The sequence below is a fragment of the Pieris brassicae genome, chromosome 3 (assembly GCF_905147105.1).
Source record: "Pieris brassicae chromosome 3, ilPieBrab1.1, whole genome shotgun sequence".
Lineage (NCBI taxonomy): Eukaryota > Metazoa > Arthropoda > Insecta > Lepidoptera > Pieridae > Pieris > Pieris brassicae.
The window spans coordinates 15276260-15295383 of record NC_059667.1 but is presented as its reverse complement, the minus strand read 5'-3'; the positions used below and the strand labels follow the sequence as shown (position 1 = coordinate 15295383).

The 19124-nt window shown below is 32.8% G+C and overlaps 1 protein-coding gene across 1 annotated transcript in view; it reads left to right on the top strand.

The window, feature by feature from the left end:
- The window catches only part of LOC123707704 (RNA polymerase II elongation factor ELL2), a 34656-nt gene that overhangs the window by 1176 nt on the left and 14356 nt on the right, over positions 1-19124 (top strand). The window contains exons 2-3 of the mRNA XM_045657985.1: positions 6324-6371; positions 18122-18220. Coding sequence (XP_045513941.1) covers positions 6324-6371; positions 18122-18220 — 147 coding nt within the window. The remainder of the gene's footprint in view (positions 1-6323; positions 6372-18121; positions 18221-19124) is intronic.

Below are 19124 nucleotides of genomic sequence, written 5' to 3'. Positions count from 1 at the left end.
AAACAAATTTATTCTTCTTATATAATACTTATACATACTGCAACTTATTTTAAAAGTTAACAAAGAGCATTTGATCTTTAAAATTATAAAAGTCAATTCTCTCAAAAATTATATAACTCATTCTTAAATGAAATACTATCTTAATTATATTTAGATTATAAACATATTAAATATAAAAAAAAGCCTACTTATTAGGTAAGTTAGTAGTGAAAGAGATAGTCTTATTATTAGATTTGATTAGCGTCTTGGATAACAGAAATCTTGCTAAATATATAATAATGTATAGCAGTATTTTAGTACTCTAGCTATAAAGTACTGATAGATGTTTAATTTTAGATTTTGAAAGCTATAAGTGTCTTTATATGACTGTTTATGTTGTTCAGTGTAAATCAAAAATTGTTCTAGAAACATATGTATTGATTTACTCAATGTAAAATCATAACTACACATTTAAAGAACAAAATGTCAGCTTAGGTTGTTTCTTCCTGGATGTTTCTTGTTTTGGAGGCCAAGACATATTTTGGGTTGTAAGCAAGCAGAATACGAGTTTGTTGTGCAATTTTAATTATAGAGTTGATGCTTAGCTTCATTTAACCTTAATATATATATTTATTAAGTTTCTAACTAACAATTCTTTTTGCTTGAAACTTTTAATGTTTCTTGGCTTAAAACAAACAGATATTTACTTTATAAAATTTTACCAATTGTAGTTTATAACATATTTTCAAAATAGTCAGGTTTATCTAGCCGTATAACTGTGACCCCAGTGGTTTTCCAGAACCAAAAATTTACAAATGACATATATTTGGCATACAAAGAAGGGTGATGAAAAATCAAGAAATAGATCCCAACTGAGGCTAACATATCTGTGGAACCACTGTTATTATAGTTCCAAAATATTATTCGAACTTGTATTTATTTGCATTAAATATATTACAAAGTTTTTAAATAATCATTTAAATATGATTCATATAATAATAAGATAATACATAAATTGAATAGGATAGAATAATCTGTGGTTGAAATTGGTTTAGCCACATTCAATTGTTTAAAAAAAAACTATAATTAATATACCAATATATATTTCATGACTTTTAATTTATAATAATTTAGGTAAGAGACATGTAATCATAATTATGAAGATGGTTGTATCAGTATAATAAATTATTATTTGCAAATATAAAATTGAATTTAACTAAACAGTCTCATAATATTTATGGCAATGATAAGAAGTTTACACTTTCTGTTACACTTTTTAGTCAGTTTTATGTTGTCAACTATAACCACTTCTTGACCATATAATGGTCCGCTAATCATTACTTTTGGTAAATGCTAGTAACTTATTGTTTCATTTTTTTTTTAGTAGTAAGAGTAAGATCATTAATATTAAACAAGACTAGAATCTTATTATTAAATGCTCAATGAAACCACTAAAGATAATGTCTCTCTCTACTCTACTAACTCACTATCAAATTGTTAAGAAACAAAATTGCCACTATAGGTTAGATGGTCATATGCTGGTGTTGCAATAGGTTTAGAACTTATGGCATTTGTCCTTAATTCAATAAAATCAAAGATATCTTTTAGTTAAAATAACAGAATTGCAACAAAGTTTTTCATAGCTCTGTTTCTGAACTTTTTTGTTGTTGAAAGTTTTAAGGTCTGGTAAACTCAAGATAATATAAAAAGTAATACAGAATTGTTATTATTTAAAATATGAATTCACTATGGAATGTTCTATAGGATCTGTAGTAGTTTTACATTTTCAGTAATTTGTGATGAATAGATTTTCTTTGAGCAATTTATTTCAATACCACAATTAATGTTACATAATGGTGTTAATAGAATGAATACATAAAATATGCACACAAAAGAATAAAGTAAAACTGTATAGTTTTAGGTACTTTTTTGTCACTCTCAGAGTGTAGAGCAGAAGATTATTTCCTTTCTGTTGCAATACGAAAAAGTTCGTATATTCTGGGTAAACTGTAGAAAGTTCTAGATGGGTCTGGTTTTCAATTACAACATACACAATAATTTAATACTAATTATTATTCTTCTATTGTATTTTAAAATAGGTCGTAAACTAAGCTAATCATAAAATTAATGTGTTAGCGGCACAAATATTATGACTAATGTCAACATCGCTGGACGCCGTTAACGAGGCCCCCAGGAAATCGTTAACTGGCATGGCGCTCGATGGTTCTAGGCCATTTCACTCTAATGCTTTTTAATTTACGAATCACTTATATTCTTACCATATATAATAAAATTTACAACATTCAACCTTAGCTCAAAATATTTGTAGAGTAATTAAAGTACTTCCGCAATTTATGACATTGTAGTGAGATTTTTCGAAGTTAAATCCCCGTTTTAGCATGTACCTGAAAGAAGCAGATGCTGTCGCAAAATAATCAAGTTGCGAACATTCGATTTGGGCGTAGCACAAGTCTACTAAGCTGGTTCACCACCTGACAGATTTCGATGCACGTGTTTTCAAAACGATAGGGCATACTGCGTTTAGATTAGGGGCACCTTAGCGGTCATGCATGGCGAATTTGAAGGCAGTTTATATAGCAGTAAGATTCATTTTTCGATGGTCCCTTAGGCAGTAAGATTTGTCGTTAGTTTTTTTCGTTGATGTCGTGGACGTGCCACCTGGCCTTTTTTTCTGACCATAGCGCCCAATGAAAGTTATTGTTAATATATATTGTTATATTGAATTATGTCCAGTATGTTTAGTAATTTAGGTACTAAGTCTTATTGAATGGCAGATTACAAGATAGTACGACACCTTTTAAAACGTTTCGATGAATTTTTTGTATGTTTAGCCACAAATCAATAAAAATATAAGGCAATTAGAACTTACATATAATGTTAATTACAAAGTGACTACACAATGGCTTTTTAAATGTGATGCCATTAAAAAAACCTATAAATTATATGTTACATTACTTAAAGTATTACGTTTTTTTCTAAAACATAATCATAACGTTTAAATGAAAATATGATATTTATACGATACATTACATTTTAATAAGTTACAGTAACCGTCAAAGATTGGATAAAAACTACAGTAGGGGTCGGTGTACCCTCCTTCCCCTCTTAATTCTTGCCACCTGGTTGTCCCTCCTTAACAGATGTGGAATCTTTTTAAAAGGTAATTGTTATCGCTATTGACGATATCAGTAAGTTGATGTTAATGAGTGATAAATTAACAGGCGAGCTGTATTTATTCATATTCATGTATACGTTATTTTCATACGTTTAAATGATGGATTCACGTTTTCACGTTTTGTGGCTCCTTGTTATATTATTTATGACATTTTTTATTGAAAAGTAAGTCTAGAAAGAGATAGACTAATAATTAGAAGTAAGAAGGTTACGGGACACCGACCTATGTTAATAGTTTAACGTATAAGCCACGGTATTGAGCACGATGTCCTAGCAATCATTGTATGGATAATTATAGGCGTTTAAGTATAGGCTTTTGGTAGTTTAAAGATAGAATTGGGCTCACTTTTACTAGTGCGAGCCCACAATTTTTGTAGACATAACTTGACAATATCAATTTTTATATTATGATAACGGTGCAGTAACGAAACTTGAGTCAGGATATGTGTAAATCATATTGGAAAACGAAATAATCTAACATACGATAGGTATTTGATTTGTAACACGGTCAACGCTAAGTGTATAATAAAGAAATAAGATTATAAATTAATTGACATTGAATTGATTGAAGAATTTAATATGTACCGACACATGCTAGAGGCGAGGACGACAACTTAAGAATTCTTCAACATCAGTAGGTAAATCAAGCATTTTAATATTTGGAAACATGTTTTAAATATATTTCAATAATACTTGTGAGAAACTAAGGGCATAATAATAATAAAAATAACATAAAAACTTAAGATTTTCTCTGTAGTATTGACGTCATCTAGGTCTTAGTATCGTATGAAGGTTGGAATTTTTGGTGGCGTAACACTGATCGTCGTTCACTTTCTCTGGTTTAAAAACATTTGTGAAGTCGAGAGTGGTATACCTGGTTAACTTTTCAGCTATAAAACAAATTAAGTCCGATGTAGTATTGAGAAGACTTGGAAATTCCTGAAAATAGCTATCGTGTGGGTTTTCACGTATGCACTTATTACTCCATAATGGTATGACTCAAAAACAATCAATACAGTGTTAGAATATAATAGTTTTACTGGTACTGCCTTTAAAATAAATCGTATACATATCTTATCTGCTGTAAAATACTTTTCCTAAAAGGTCGCTTGTATTTCGCTAAGGTCAATTTGTCTTATTTTATTGCTTCACCATACCACATAGCAATTCCAACCAAGGCTAAAATTAGTTAATTTTAAAAATACATAATGACTTATAGATAACGTAATTTAATTGGGAACTAAATTTAATCCAAAACATTGGTATTTCATAGTGAAATATTCTATATTTCATACAATTTGCAATTTACTTTTACATAATGACGTTTGATAGCTATATGATTATGTTATACGTTTTCTTTATCATTATTTTCTATTAGAAATAATATTAGTTTTTTTTTCATTACTTCGGTTACACTGAAGTAATTATCATTTTGTTTCCAAAACAATTATGTATTGTGACAATTTAAGATTTTTGAATAATTGAATAACATTAAGTATATGTACCGACCTTGCCAATACGACCGGTTTGGCATTCGACTGGTTTCTTATAAAATGCTTTAAGATCACGATTTAGTATGGACATAATGTATATTATTTTTTAATATTTTATTGTAAACAATCTAAAGGCAAGTGTACTGTTTTATAAGACAAGTAATAGGTAGATACCGTGGCCATGAATGCTAGTTCCGGGTCATCCCCTCTTGCATGGACGCGATGCAACTAAATTTCACATTGAGCTCGCTTGTTAAGTAAGTAACTAAAGCAATTTTTAAGTTTACATCATCGTCGTTGCCCAGCCTAGTTATGTTTCTCGCATTCGACCGTTGCCGGTTGTGTAATTACTTGCAGACTTTGTTGGCTCTACACTTTTTTTGTTCGTATACTACGAACCAATTTCTAATTCTTTTTATATTTGTACTAAAGAGTAAAGACATGACAGTTACAGTTAAACACAATAAATTAAAAGCTTCGATCGAGTGATGTTGTAATAAAGTACAACTGAACATCACGATTATACATATATGTTAAGTAGTTATTCTCAATTTTATTTCAATGTCGCAATAATCAACCATTCTAATGTTGCAAGCATAATTTTATTTTTTATATTATATATTCTATGTACAAGTCTATGATAGCGCTATTATTTTCCTTGGTATAACAATTATCGTCTTTCAATTAAAGACCAGAGAAATAGAAATATGGCACAAATAGTCGGCATCATTTCAGACCACGACCAATATTATTGACGTAAGCTCAAAATAAAATTTGTATACCAATAAATACCGTACTAATAAGCAATTAATTATACGTACCTATGACACTTAAAAATTATTTAGATGTGGTCATTCCTTAGATTTTGTGGGTACCATTGATAAAAATGTGACGTGACTTTCCAAAGTAAATATATTCGAGTAATATATAAAAAAATAAAATATAATAAAGTTATTGTCGCGTCTTTGTATGTATTTGTATGCGCGTCACGCAAACACTAAAGGCATTGAGATGTAGAAGACAGCACCGGGCGTATGTCAGTGCAGATCGAATATTTGCTGGTATAATCATAGTTGGTGTTAACAGTGGCATCTTGCGATAGATTCCTTGGTATATTAGTGGTTTTCCAACTTAATTAAGCCCATTTATCCTGTTTACCGTACTCTAGCCGTTACCATCACGACCATCTTCATTGTATCGCTTTATTTGTGGAATATAAATATATATATATTCCACAAATATATATATATATATATATATATATATATATATATATATATAGATATATAATTATTTATATATATATAAATAATTTAATACATAGTTTATCTTATAATTAAATTATTGCAACCATATATTTGTTCACGTGAATACGAAGAAAATATAAATATGTAGTTAATCACTTAATCAAATACATTAAGCCACTCAGGAACCAATAGAACTTTCTAGTGGTGAAATAATATTCAAAATCAGTAGTCGTTCTAGAGTTTACCATATACTTGCAATATATATCTTTTTAACATATAAAAATCACTAATGCACATGACTATGTAAGGAAATTTAGAGTAAGTTTTCCACTAGTTGTGATAGTTAATGTTAATGTAAGCAAGCTATTATTATTTTCTATTAGTGTATTCATTTTTATTCTTCTTTCAGGACCGATTTGCAACACCTAAAATACAGTTCCTGCCCGGAAATGAGGGGGTAAGTGACGTTTATTGTTAATACGTAGGTATAAAAGGTTCATTTTATAGAATATTCGTGTATAATAAAAGTATTCGTGTTTTACACATTCACCATACTATGACTCCTGTATGTCAAAATCAAATAGATTTCGTCATACCTTTCATTAGAACCAAGTCTGTACTCTGAATCTTCGAAACTAATCACTAAAATAGTAGGTACATTGCAACATAATACTTTTCACTAAGACTTTTTCCGATATAAGTAGGCACGTACAACTTTACATAATGTCATGACAATCATGTACTATTAGGAAATATAAATTGAGAAATACTATTAATAATTGGATTGATAGTAGTAGTATGTTGCTCTTAAACAATATAGTTCTGTCATGATTCATTGAAACGTCATGACTATAGTGATAACTTTGAATATATTTTTATTTGATCGAAGTATTTAATTGTTTAGTTTAATATTTTAAAATATATTTTTCAGTCTAAATATACATTTCTTTTCGTAATCGCATGGTAGTACAAGAGGACTTGGTATCTATTTAATCGATAGCTTTCAAAAATAGAATTATTACAAGCAATTTAACTCAGTAGTTAGGTATGCAATCTCCCTATTATATAGTCCTTAAAGCACCTTACGGTGAGGCAGGAGACGCAGACGTCGCCGCCAAGCCTTGACTTGCCTCAGGCTCGTACCAGTTAACGCTTGCGGCACTCGATACGCTTGCGAAATTATATGATGACCCACTTTACCGATTTCGTTTTGCTGCTTGACGTTGCGGTTGCTCTATTAAGTCTCTGTTTTTATCTAGTTTCGAAAATTATTTGCTCCCAACTAAAAGTTAATTTCATTAATTCAGTTGTATTTATCAGTCCGTATTTATCGACTGTGTTTATCGACACGTCGGTTGTGACACTTCTATAATTATTTAGATGGTTCACGTTTGTAGTTCTTGCGGCCATATTAATGCTAAGCCCGCATGTAATACGCTGATTAAGTGATCATATAAAAACGTAACTAATGCAATATTGTTTACACGGCGATAATCCTCGCTATCCCCTGTCCGGCGGGCACAAGCGGCGCCTTCAACCGGTTTAGTTGCCACCGTCTCTCGCCCGCCGGTTTGACGTGATCACCTCTCTTATTCGTCGCCACTTGTCCGCAACATATGTAAATGACCCTCAACAAACATTTCAATTCAAAACGCTATTCTTTCACTTCACCATACGACCATGCTCGACTTAACAACTCGCCCTACATCCTTGACTTTGTAAGTTGTGAAAAAGGCCCGATAAAACAAAAGATCATTTTCCGCGAACCACTTGAGATAATATCATTCCTCGAATATCTCGCGATCGGTGTGTTAGGGCCGAGTCGCTGGCTCGTATCCAACTTGCACATAATAACCACGATTCAATGAGTCGCGGGACCAGAATAGTAAATAAGATACGAGTGGACGGTGTAAAAATAGCAACAGTTCCAGTCGCTTAGCGAGCATACGATTCCACCTCTCAGGTGATACGGCCGTTGTCCCCTAGGACAGAGTTGAGGTACTTTACCCTGACGTAAATCCCATATGTCGAGTTAGCAGTAATGAAGCTCGCGACTGATTTACGATTTGAACAGAGTAACGATTTCCTCTACTAATTTTAATGGGTATTAAAGTACATATGGTTACTTCATACATGCACAAACATAAAATTTATCATTCACTACAACACTGCCATGATTGACGTCGATTAATCTTTAGTAGCACATCTATTTTGTAATTTTGCTTAGCATTGACATTTCCCGTTTATTTTTATAAACTTTCGTGTCGTGCGATTGCAATCTTTGCAATCTATCATAATCTGTGCGATAAACCATAATTGTAATGTAAATGTTTTATAAAATTAGAAATACTATAACAGTTCTTAGAAATTTGCAATTTGATTCGAGATCGTTAATACATTCAATTAATAGACTTGATTTAAACTAAATAGTTTTTATAATTTCCTTTTATTGTAAATTTTTAAAAAGGATATTACTTCTGTCATATTAATTACACAGTATCATTTGTTATTAAATAACTTGGTTAATATTTGATACACAGGTCGATGTCCTGCGCTTTATTAACACCATCACTTCACTGGCCCGTTATTGCAAACCTTGAAAACTGGCTCCATTTTATTATGAGCAAGAACACTTATTTGAATTTACTGCTACCCGCATAATTTTGGATTAAAACTCCCACAAAGAGTGCTTTACACTAATTACACTTGGTCCTTGAAACAAAGTATTCAATATGTAATCTATTGCAAAAACAATGTTGTTTAGTTATTATTATTACATATCTATGAAGTATTCATTGTCACGAAACCTAAATAAAGGCCTAATGTAATTTCGTAAAAGCTTAAAACGTTAGTGAAGTCCAATTCGAACAAAGGTGATTTTAAATCCCATGATAATAATGGTGCACGTGATCAAACAAAAGTGTTTACGTTACTGTCAAGGACGTTAAGTTAATCAGTTACCATTGTACATTGATTCCTATAAAGTCAAATATTAAAGGTAAAACCGATATCGACAGTTCACATACATTTTTGAGATCTTTAATAAACGGAATTGCCTAATCCAGCAAAGTTTTACGATGTAAAAGCTACTTAAGAACTAGGTAAAAAATATAAAAGTTAATATTATCATATAGGTGTATATATATATATATATATATATTATAATAATAAGAGGTAAAATATTTTCTATTGAAGTTTCGGTATAACTCTCTAAAATACTTGAATTTTCGATGGAATGTTTGCTGTCAGATAGCTAGAATTGAGCGAGGAAATATAATAGATTCTAGTCTAGGTCTTGTCTTTTGTTTTGACTGTATCCCGAGACTATCTAAACTACCAAGAATTTAAATAAAAGGTTTTAACTTTTACCAGTATAAAGTGCTTGTTTTAAATGTTAAACAAAAACAAAATGCAAATCAAATGCATTTAATAAAAGTATTGTATTTAAATTTTAGTGTATCCCTAATATTCCTGTGTTCTTGTTTTCTGCATTCAACATTTTTCATTATTTGTTTATTTGGTTATAATGAAAAATATTGTGTCAGAAAGGACAAATGACATTAAGTAGTGGCAAATCTGTAGGTGGTGTATCAAAGTAATAATGTGCAACAATTGTTGATGTAAATAAGGCCACTTCCATTAGTTACGTATAGAGAAGTATATTACGAGTAGTGTTCGCGAGGGTGCTGGGAGCAGCGGAACCGTTTTGATTTCCTCGTGGTAATTGCTGAGGTATGCGGACAGCCACAGCCGCGGCGGCCGACTCGTCTTATTGGGACTTCGAACGTGCTCGCTATTTACTTTCACTTTGCACCGCGCACAGTAGCGCTCATATTACTAACCATCAACCTGTGGATTACACCTCAAACTAACATTTCATGATTCATTCGGTTAAAGGTCGCATATTATACGTTTTTCGATATTGAGTGAATATAATAATAAAAATGTTAAACTTTGCCGTGTACCTTTTAGACAATGCAGTGATAAGTTACTTCGGAATACTGTTAAATTATATAGATTACTAGCTGACCCGGCAAACCGTCGTTTTGCCATGTATATTATTTCCAGGAAACATTTTTAGTTCAATAAAAAACACCTATCTACTATATTAAAAGTAGGGGTTGATCGTAGAGGGGTAACAACTAAGGGTTGTATGCATTTTTGTATCCTGTATCATAAAAAAATAAAAACATAAAAAATTGTCTAAAAAATATTTTTTTCGGGTTGACACGCCTTTTCACTTAGGGGTTCGAAAGATAGATAGTAGCCGATTCTCAGACTTACTGAATATGCGTAAAAAAAATTATAAGCATTGGTCGAGCCGTTACGGAGGAGTATGGGAACGAACATTGGGACACGAGAATTTTATATATATAGACTAGAAGATTAACTTGAGCTCCTAGTATATATTGATACTAAGCAATTTCTTCTTCGCATTTGGGCCAGTAATACTGTTCAAACGACTCGAAAGCGATACGAGATTTTCCGCCGTCTTGATGTTGTTCTTCCTTTAAAGAAGCGAAAGTGCGTCAGAACTCATCACTACTTTCAATAAGTTGCAGGAAGTCATTCTATTTGTTTCCTTTGTAGACTTAAAGGCTTTATTTACCGTTGTATAAAAGAAATAGGATGTATAATTTTTTTGACATTGACTAGACATACCTTTGCCAAGATAACGTATTCTCATCTATGCAATATTCGCAAATGACATTAAGTAATTTTTGAGCATTTTCATCATATTGGATAGTACAAAAATATAAATCAAAGGTAACAAAAACTACTAATGAACCTCAGCTGTGTTTTTTGATATCACTGACGTGCGGTAACCCAATTGACACATTCGTTCGTAGCTTGATAAGAGTTTGTTGTAAATAATTGATGAAACAATAATATTTGCACAATCAGTTGCAATGACACTTTGTCCGTTGCTATACTTTAACAATGTATTGCAAGACAAAAGATGTAGGTATAGGTTTTCTATAATCTATTGATATGCATATACTGTAAACAGTTTTTTATATATATTTCATTAAATTATAATTAACGGCTATAGAGTTAGTTAAGATTTAAATAAGTTCACCATAGATACAATGGTTGAAAGATTGGTATTACCTTATGCCCTTTTACTTCACTGTTTATTATCCTTAGGGATACTTTGATGGGCGTGTCAGTGTGTACATTTATTCGTTTTTCAAAAGTAGGGTACCTCACAAACTGATTATGATTTTTTTGTCATTTATGTACAACATAACAATAATTTCGACTTTCTATTTAATACATCGGTAACTAATGCTTCAGTAATAAATTGTCTGGTATGAATTCTATAGGACTAGGTTTATTGTTTCTTATAATTTATATTACACCTTAGTCTATCCATTTTATTCATTAAAAAGCCTTTCTCTTATTTATTAGAATTGTTTTTAAAATTTCAAGATTTCTCAGATAACCTTTAAAGTGCCAACCTCCCTATGAAGTGTCTCGTGATATTTAGTTAGCAAAGTTTCTTATCATATTTGCAACTACAATGAGACAAAGCAGTTCTAGGCTCTATCTTAGGCATATTACGAAAGCTCAACTTGCGCCGATACTAAATTACACTTGGCAGGGAACATTACGTAAGTTTGGTAAAAGTTTCCGCTCTCTTACGCCTATATTTCGAACTTAATTTACAAAAAATGATTTCGCAAGATATTCATTCATTGGTCTACATCTATTGTTATGCAAGTCTTTCTTAGCCTTAACCTAAAAACACATTTTAGGACGTAAGATAAATAAGGTCGTGTCTAATTGCCAAGTTTCCGGTAATTACAGGAGCAATTAAGGCTGGCCGTTAAAAAGTAGGGAAAACTGTCTCATCAGCCCAAAATGCGTTACTTCGAAACCTAATTGAAAAAAAATATATGTTCAAATTACGGTTTTTTCTAACATAAAACTCAACTTAAAGTATACTACGATGATCTACGCAGTAGGATGTCAATTAAATTTAGCTTAAAACAATACTATCTATATATATAGGTTGACTAATATAGTTCAAAAAAATACTAATTCAGGTTAAGCTTGTGAATGAAGCCTTCTTTAAAATGAAAAGTTAACTTGCCTTAAATGGTTGCCTTAACATTACGATCGAATTGTTTTCAGGAGCGTCTCCATTTCTGTCAAGTGAGAACCGCGTAATAAAATGGAACCGGTCTTCCACAATGGTTTTGCCAAGCTGGCCGACCGCGTAATACTCGTTATACAACAAATCTTATTAGCTGAACTCTAACTACTAAGTTACGTGGTTGCGGTTAATTTCCTAGACATAACTAATTGCACCACTCTATTTCTTTTGTCTAATTTGTATAACTGACTTGACGCGCCTCGGCGTACTGTTGTATGATTGGAAACACATGATTTCGAGCTCGAATTACCATTTACTTCGGTAGGTTTCTAAGATTATTTCTATCGCCCAAATCGGAGCGTGTTTTAAGAAAGTGAAATTTTTACAGCTTGCCGCAAATTGGGTAAACGGTGACATTCGTGTTCATTGGCTTAGTAAATATAGTGTGTATACTCGTTTTCATACAGACCGTTGTAAATGTAATAATTTGTTTGGAATTTCATATATAAAACACGAAGCGTAGGTTTTTCTTTACAAAGGGGCGACGTAAAATCTTGTTGCCATTTCGAGTATTAACTATAGAACCAATTGATAAAATATTGTTTTGTACAAATTGTTTCGTTGCTTGTAAAGAAGCATTTCGAAGCAAAAATTACACTCCAATATTACCAGTACATTAAACAGGTACCTCTTTAATTTGATTATTTTAATTGTGGTAGTATATTTGGCTATTGTTTGTTGGGCTCGTTTTTCTGAAATATCATAAAACATGTCTCTATTGTCGTTGAAAATTTGCTGGTTATTTTGGCTAGCCAAATATTCAACCCAATTTATACCTAATTTGTATTTCACTCGCGGTTTGTGCCAATGCTAAACGGGCCCTAATAAACCCATACAGTTTAGTATGTAACTGTATCCGCATAGTGACAATAAAAAGGTGCGTCTTGTGGTAGTCATACGATTGATTGAATTGAACCACGAAGCTGTTTCGCAGTCAATTTGTCTGCTTTATTGTGTGGACTGATCGCTACTTGTTTACTTTGCCATTTCAATATTATCTGTAAGATACATGCATCATTTTGTTACAAAAATAAGGCATAATTAAAGAAAAATACATTATAGAGATACGAGATTAAGGATTATATCCGAACACTGTTGTTACAACTATGTATGAATGAAAATCAAAACCCCAAAAAGAACCGATAAAACATAGCTCAGAGATGTTTAATTGGTTTTGTATTTAAATGGATGTTATTATTAAAAGTCTGTTCTTAGTGGTAAATGTATGTGTAACGTTACCATAATGTACATATAGTGTTATCTGGGTATTTACGCGCGTGGATATAGTATGACCGAGGGAGGCGTGGTGCCCGTCAGGCCGCGTCGGCGCCGCGTCTACGTGATTGTTCTAGATACAATTTCACACCCATCCTCTGTAGGAAATCTGCGTAGAACAATTAAAACTGTAATCTTGAACTAATACTTGAAAGATTAAGGTTGTGTTACTTATATTCAACATAATTTGTATCTTGTGTTCGCTAAGTACAGGCTCAACTGATTGTGTTGTATTATTATATTGTTATATACCTTTGCTTATGTCTGTGTATTTCTGAATTTAATATTTTAATTAATGTATTTGCAATTTAAATATTTTCGAGAAAGTCAACAATGAGGTAATAGAATTCTTTAAATATAAACACATAAAAAGCCCTCACAGAACTCGGCTCTCTAATACGCGATTCGCACCTTGATCTAAATACTTGCGACATTGTCTAGATGCGACGCTTTGCTCGTTTTTAAACTTTTAAACTGACTATCACTCTATTGTATTCAATTAACCTTAATAAAATAAGAACAATAAATAATTAATATACAGGAGGATATGAAATAGTTTCGGGTCACCTAAATTAAATTATCGTGTGTCCCTAAAAACATCTCGACTATTTTTGGGAAGCGAGTTATCATAACATAATACGGACGAATATATGTATCGTGTCTATTTTAAGATTAACAGTTCAGATTGTAATTATTATTGTTGGTGAGGTATTTTAGTATGAAAAGTGAAAAGTAGGCCAGTGTGTAACACCACGGGTTGATATTTGTTTGTCGTTTAGTAAAAGTAAATGTTCGCACAATGACGTTGAACATCTCACGTTGAGAATGCCCATGCCTTTTACTTGCCATTGTTTTCGATTTTTTATCAGCTAAATAATCATCATCACAGCCTTATAGACTTTCAAGATTGTTGTTTTTTTAAAGCATAAGCCTCACCCTCAGTGAGTTGAAGTAAATGTCTATAGCACATTTTTTCTTTTATATCAAAGAGTCGGCTACTTATTGCGCAAGGTGTATGTACAGTGTTCACGTGATCATTGGCTGCAGGTTATAATTTTATCGACTATCCTATCGTTGGGTAACCAGTGGAAAGAGCTTCGTTACGTAGAGGTTTCGATACAGCCTCGATGTAAGGCCGTGGTTGCAGTCACGTCGGCGGTGAGAGGCGCCCCACCTCCTGCGGAAGGTCGAGCAGATATCGTGAAGAGAACGGCACTATAAAATGAATCCTTACAAAGACACTCCCCTCAATCGATATGTATAAATTATTTCAACCTCGGAACGGGTAATATACTGAATTTTGTCACAAAGTTCACGTTTAAACAACAAATTTTAAATAATTTGATCGAAATATTCAGGAAATAAAACTTGATAAGAAACTACTTGTTTTTGTAGATTTGGGTAGACGTTAGCCGTATTAATCTAATCAGTAAGCACGCGCATGACAATTAACAAGTAAATAGTTCATTAACCGTAATGGAAAATACTGAAATGTTTGTAAGCACTTTATTGACAGGAATTTTTGCAAGTGCATATAAATCAAGTGATTAGAAACAATGCAGCGCTAATAATTATATTGCTTGGTTAGCGTGAGTGCATTCCGTGGTTCAGTAGTCTGGTAAAAACTATAATAAGAGAATTGTAAAGCAAAGTTATAGCGTTAATACATTAATGTAATATCAAACTGCATTCGGTGAAAAGCTATAGGTAATTTGCAAACAAAGCGTGCAGTTGGAATAAATTTTCTGTATTACAGGAACATAATATAATTAAATGTGTAGTGTTACCTCACCACGATTGCGACAAGAGGGCCGTATCGTCCATTAGAAAGTCGGTGAATATGCAAATAGTATAGTAGAAACCTCACGAATAACTGGCCACTCACTTCGCGTCTAAATGTGTCTGCGATGAAAGTGACGGCCGCTGTTAGTAATTGTGTTAGTTCGCGGATGTTTTATATATAAAATAAAATTTCCTGTATCAGAAAGTAATTAGTCTCTTTATCCACTAACGATATTTTCAAATTGAAAACATCTTGTTTAAACAGGGCATTTTGTTTATCAACGTGTCGGCTGGACGTATACCATTCATTCATTTGTTTATTTATAATTACTATAGTTTCTCACGATTGTTCGCAGATTGAATTGATTCAAAATTACTTTTCTTAATCTTTCTATATTTTAATTTTTTAAGTAATGTCAGTTTACTATGCTGATTTTACGACATATTTAAAATACACAGCTTAGTTCTGTTTGGCTAATTAGGTATTACATTAAAGTGAACGTTAATCCTTCGACAAGTATGATTATGTAAACTTGTTATCTAATGGCAACAATAATGTTTTCATTAAACTGGCCTCTTTACATTACGCAATGGAATATACAAAATTAATAAAGAATGAAGTTTCAGCCGAGTACTGATTTAAGTAAGAGGGAGTTTCATATGAAACCTTATAATCGACATTCTTTTGAAAAATACGCATTAAATATTTTGAACACGACGCTTTTACAAAAGTTATTTCGGTTTCATAGTTGAAGTAAATTTAAAACAATTGTAGCGACATTGATACGACAGCAAGAACTGGGAATCTTGAACAAATCTTGAACTAAATTAAGAAATGTAGTGTGACTAAAAATATGCAGCCTCAGCGACATAATAATTAATATTGTTTTCAAATCCGTTTTCTCTTTGTCCTCAACTCATTCGTCGACATTGAAGGTCATACATAAACAAGTTCACAAAGTAGTAATAAATGCAGATATTCTGTTTATATAGAAAATAAGATAATAAAGAGCCGGTAAGCAATTAACGTGATGCCGATCACAGCTCGCCTGCGTGGATTTGCCGCTACGATGCGTGTTGAGTAGAACTATTTATTATCGTTTACTGCTGACGTGTGGTGCTATGGGACCGAAATACAATATGCCTTATGCCTCTGTATTACGATTGAATTTCTATCGAACGACCTACGCCACCTCCACGACGTTACGTCAATAAGCTACAACACGTTAACTGGCTAGGTTGGGGCGTACGGTTGCTTGTTTTGCGTCCGGGTTTGTCGCGTAAAATCCGTCATAGAATATTTATCGAAACGCTCACTGGCTGGAATTAAAAACTAGTTCATGCACGTTTAGCTAGTTTTAACGAACGTTGACAAGAGTCTATAAAATAAATTTATAGAAACCAACAGATTTCGGTTGAATAAACCAAACCGGTTGCACTGGCCCTCTCACTTCGCAACTTTGTGTGCCGCTCGCTGTGAAATTAGGTAACCAACAAAAGCCACGGTCGCTGCGCACGGCAGGCGAAACAATAAAGAAATCCTTCCTACAATAGATAATCATTTCATGTGAAATTATTGCCTGTAAGTAGCAATGACGTAATCGTCACAGAGATACTTGCAGAGCATTAAAGTATTAATTGACCAAACAACATTCGAGAAGTGCCTTGAAAAACGGATGATGAATTTCCTCGTATTTTCCGGTCCAACCGAGGCGTACAGTCGAATGACCTTCGCTAAAAGACAAACAATGAGACTTACGACCTTGACTTATTACAATTTGCAGCTCATGTATCGCTCTCGTTATCTACAAATACTAGTCTAATCTTATGGGTTGTTATTGCGTTAATGGGTGTGCCTTTAAATAAAGCTACAAGACAATGAAATGACATAAGGTACACAAATGTAGCGGGCGAGACGGCTGTTCACCGAATGCCGAAGTATTCCATCGCGACGCGCTCTTTATAACGCGCGGCCGCGAGCCGCAGAGAAAGCCGCGCCCCGCACTACACCGCTTGCCTGCGTGCTCCTCTGGCGGGTTTTTTCCTTCATCAACAATATAATTGAGCACAATATATGTGTATCTCACCTGGGGTTCATCAAACGCTAGTTTGGGTTACGAACATATGAATTCAGGCTTCAATGAGACTTGTGGAGACATGTTGTATTTTAGGCATTAAGTTAATGTTTAAGATAACTTATAACAACTATTCAATTTGTAATTTATAATCACATTAAATAAATAAAGATTCAAGTCAATGTGTATCCAATGTTGGGTTATTGCTCCACACAGCAGATTTATAATAGGTTAATCGCCTGGCATTGTGTTACTGGCAGACATCTTTAGCCGCGACCTTAAAAGCAGCTCGGGGCCACGTATAAAGATGTCACCCGTGTATCTCGGTATAATCGATAACTAATTAAACTTGACTTCTAATAATTAATAAATATAAATAATTACAATATCTGTTAATAATGATAACATTGATAAGGAAATTGTGATACAATATTAATTGTTCTAGAATGTGTCTTGTTTGAATATTTTTTGATTCGGCCGGACAAGTTTGAGTTTTTTGTGAATGTTGCGTGTTATGCCAACACGGTGAAACGGTACGATGCGCCCGCGTCGCTTACTCGTATTGCAGAGTCGCGTTGCCATTCTTGGCGATGAAAGTAGTCACAAACCATTGGTACTGGCGTATCCCCCCCAAACGTATTACGTGCCTATTCGTCCCCTACTTCCACTATACGGTTAACTTTTTGCCATGGGCGTCAACTGATTAGAGCGCAGGTGCAAACACTACAATGGAACTTTTGTGACATACTCTTTGTGATCCGATGATTGCAATCTATGAATCATGTAAACGAATTGCGACATTTATCGACAAACTTAGGCTTTAGGTATTAAAATCTTCAAATTGTAGAGTCACACACATATACATAAATGTTTGCCAACAAAAATATATGGCTCATTACTTTTTAATAATTCCAGAAAATCTCGATTCCGGCACCGTCTAGCGGAAATGGATCGGCTGGCGAATCCACGTTTCACTTCAACCTTAATAGCAATGCTGAGATGGAGGGTCCACAGGTAACACCATGGATTAGCATAATTTCGACTAATATTTCAGAGTAGGAATTATCCGATCAGATAATAGTAGAACTAATATATCTTAATTAGCATATTTAGGAGGCAGCAACTGACACAAGCTATTATTTATTAGACTGCCCGTGAATTGTTTATGTTTTTGACTTATGCAAGTCAAAGAGAGTAAAAAAGCGTATGAAAAGCATTTTTAACTATAGTAGAAGTACAAGGACTACCCAACTCTTAAATCCCTGTATATAATTATCGAAAGAAAACACTTTTTAAATTAAGTTTATAATAATAATACATAGCTTCAATCCGTTTAAAAAGTGTTTTCTTAATGTGTAAAAGCTATGTTAAGAAAAGACAATACTAATTATCGAAATCTTAAGCACTGGCGATAAATGTAATCCATATATACCTGCCTACTGGTTATTGCAACAATTCATATCCACTTGATTAAATTACAAGGATACATAAAAAATAAATGTTCAAGAATATACTATATATTATCTGTACATTCAGTTTCCCTTTAGTTTCAAAATTGTATTGTACGTCAATACAATAATTGTGATGTTTCATAATTATTTCTTACGAATTACGCCTTTATATTGCGTATGACGTAGGTTTATTTTATCATATTTTCCTTAGTGAACTTACAACACTTGGGATTATGGAACAATTAATATTGCATTACTGACTGCTATTTAATTGTCTTGATAACGGTACATTCCCGTATCATTACGAGTTCTAATTCTCCCATCGTTTTGTTTGTTTACATCAGGTTACTAGAAACAGTATACAAGCTAGACCCGCAACTTATTTGCCTTGTAATTTAAATTGATCCAATTCAGATTGATTAGGTACACATAATTTTGTATAAATGTTTTCAAAAGGTTAAGTGGTT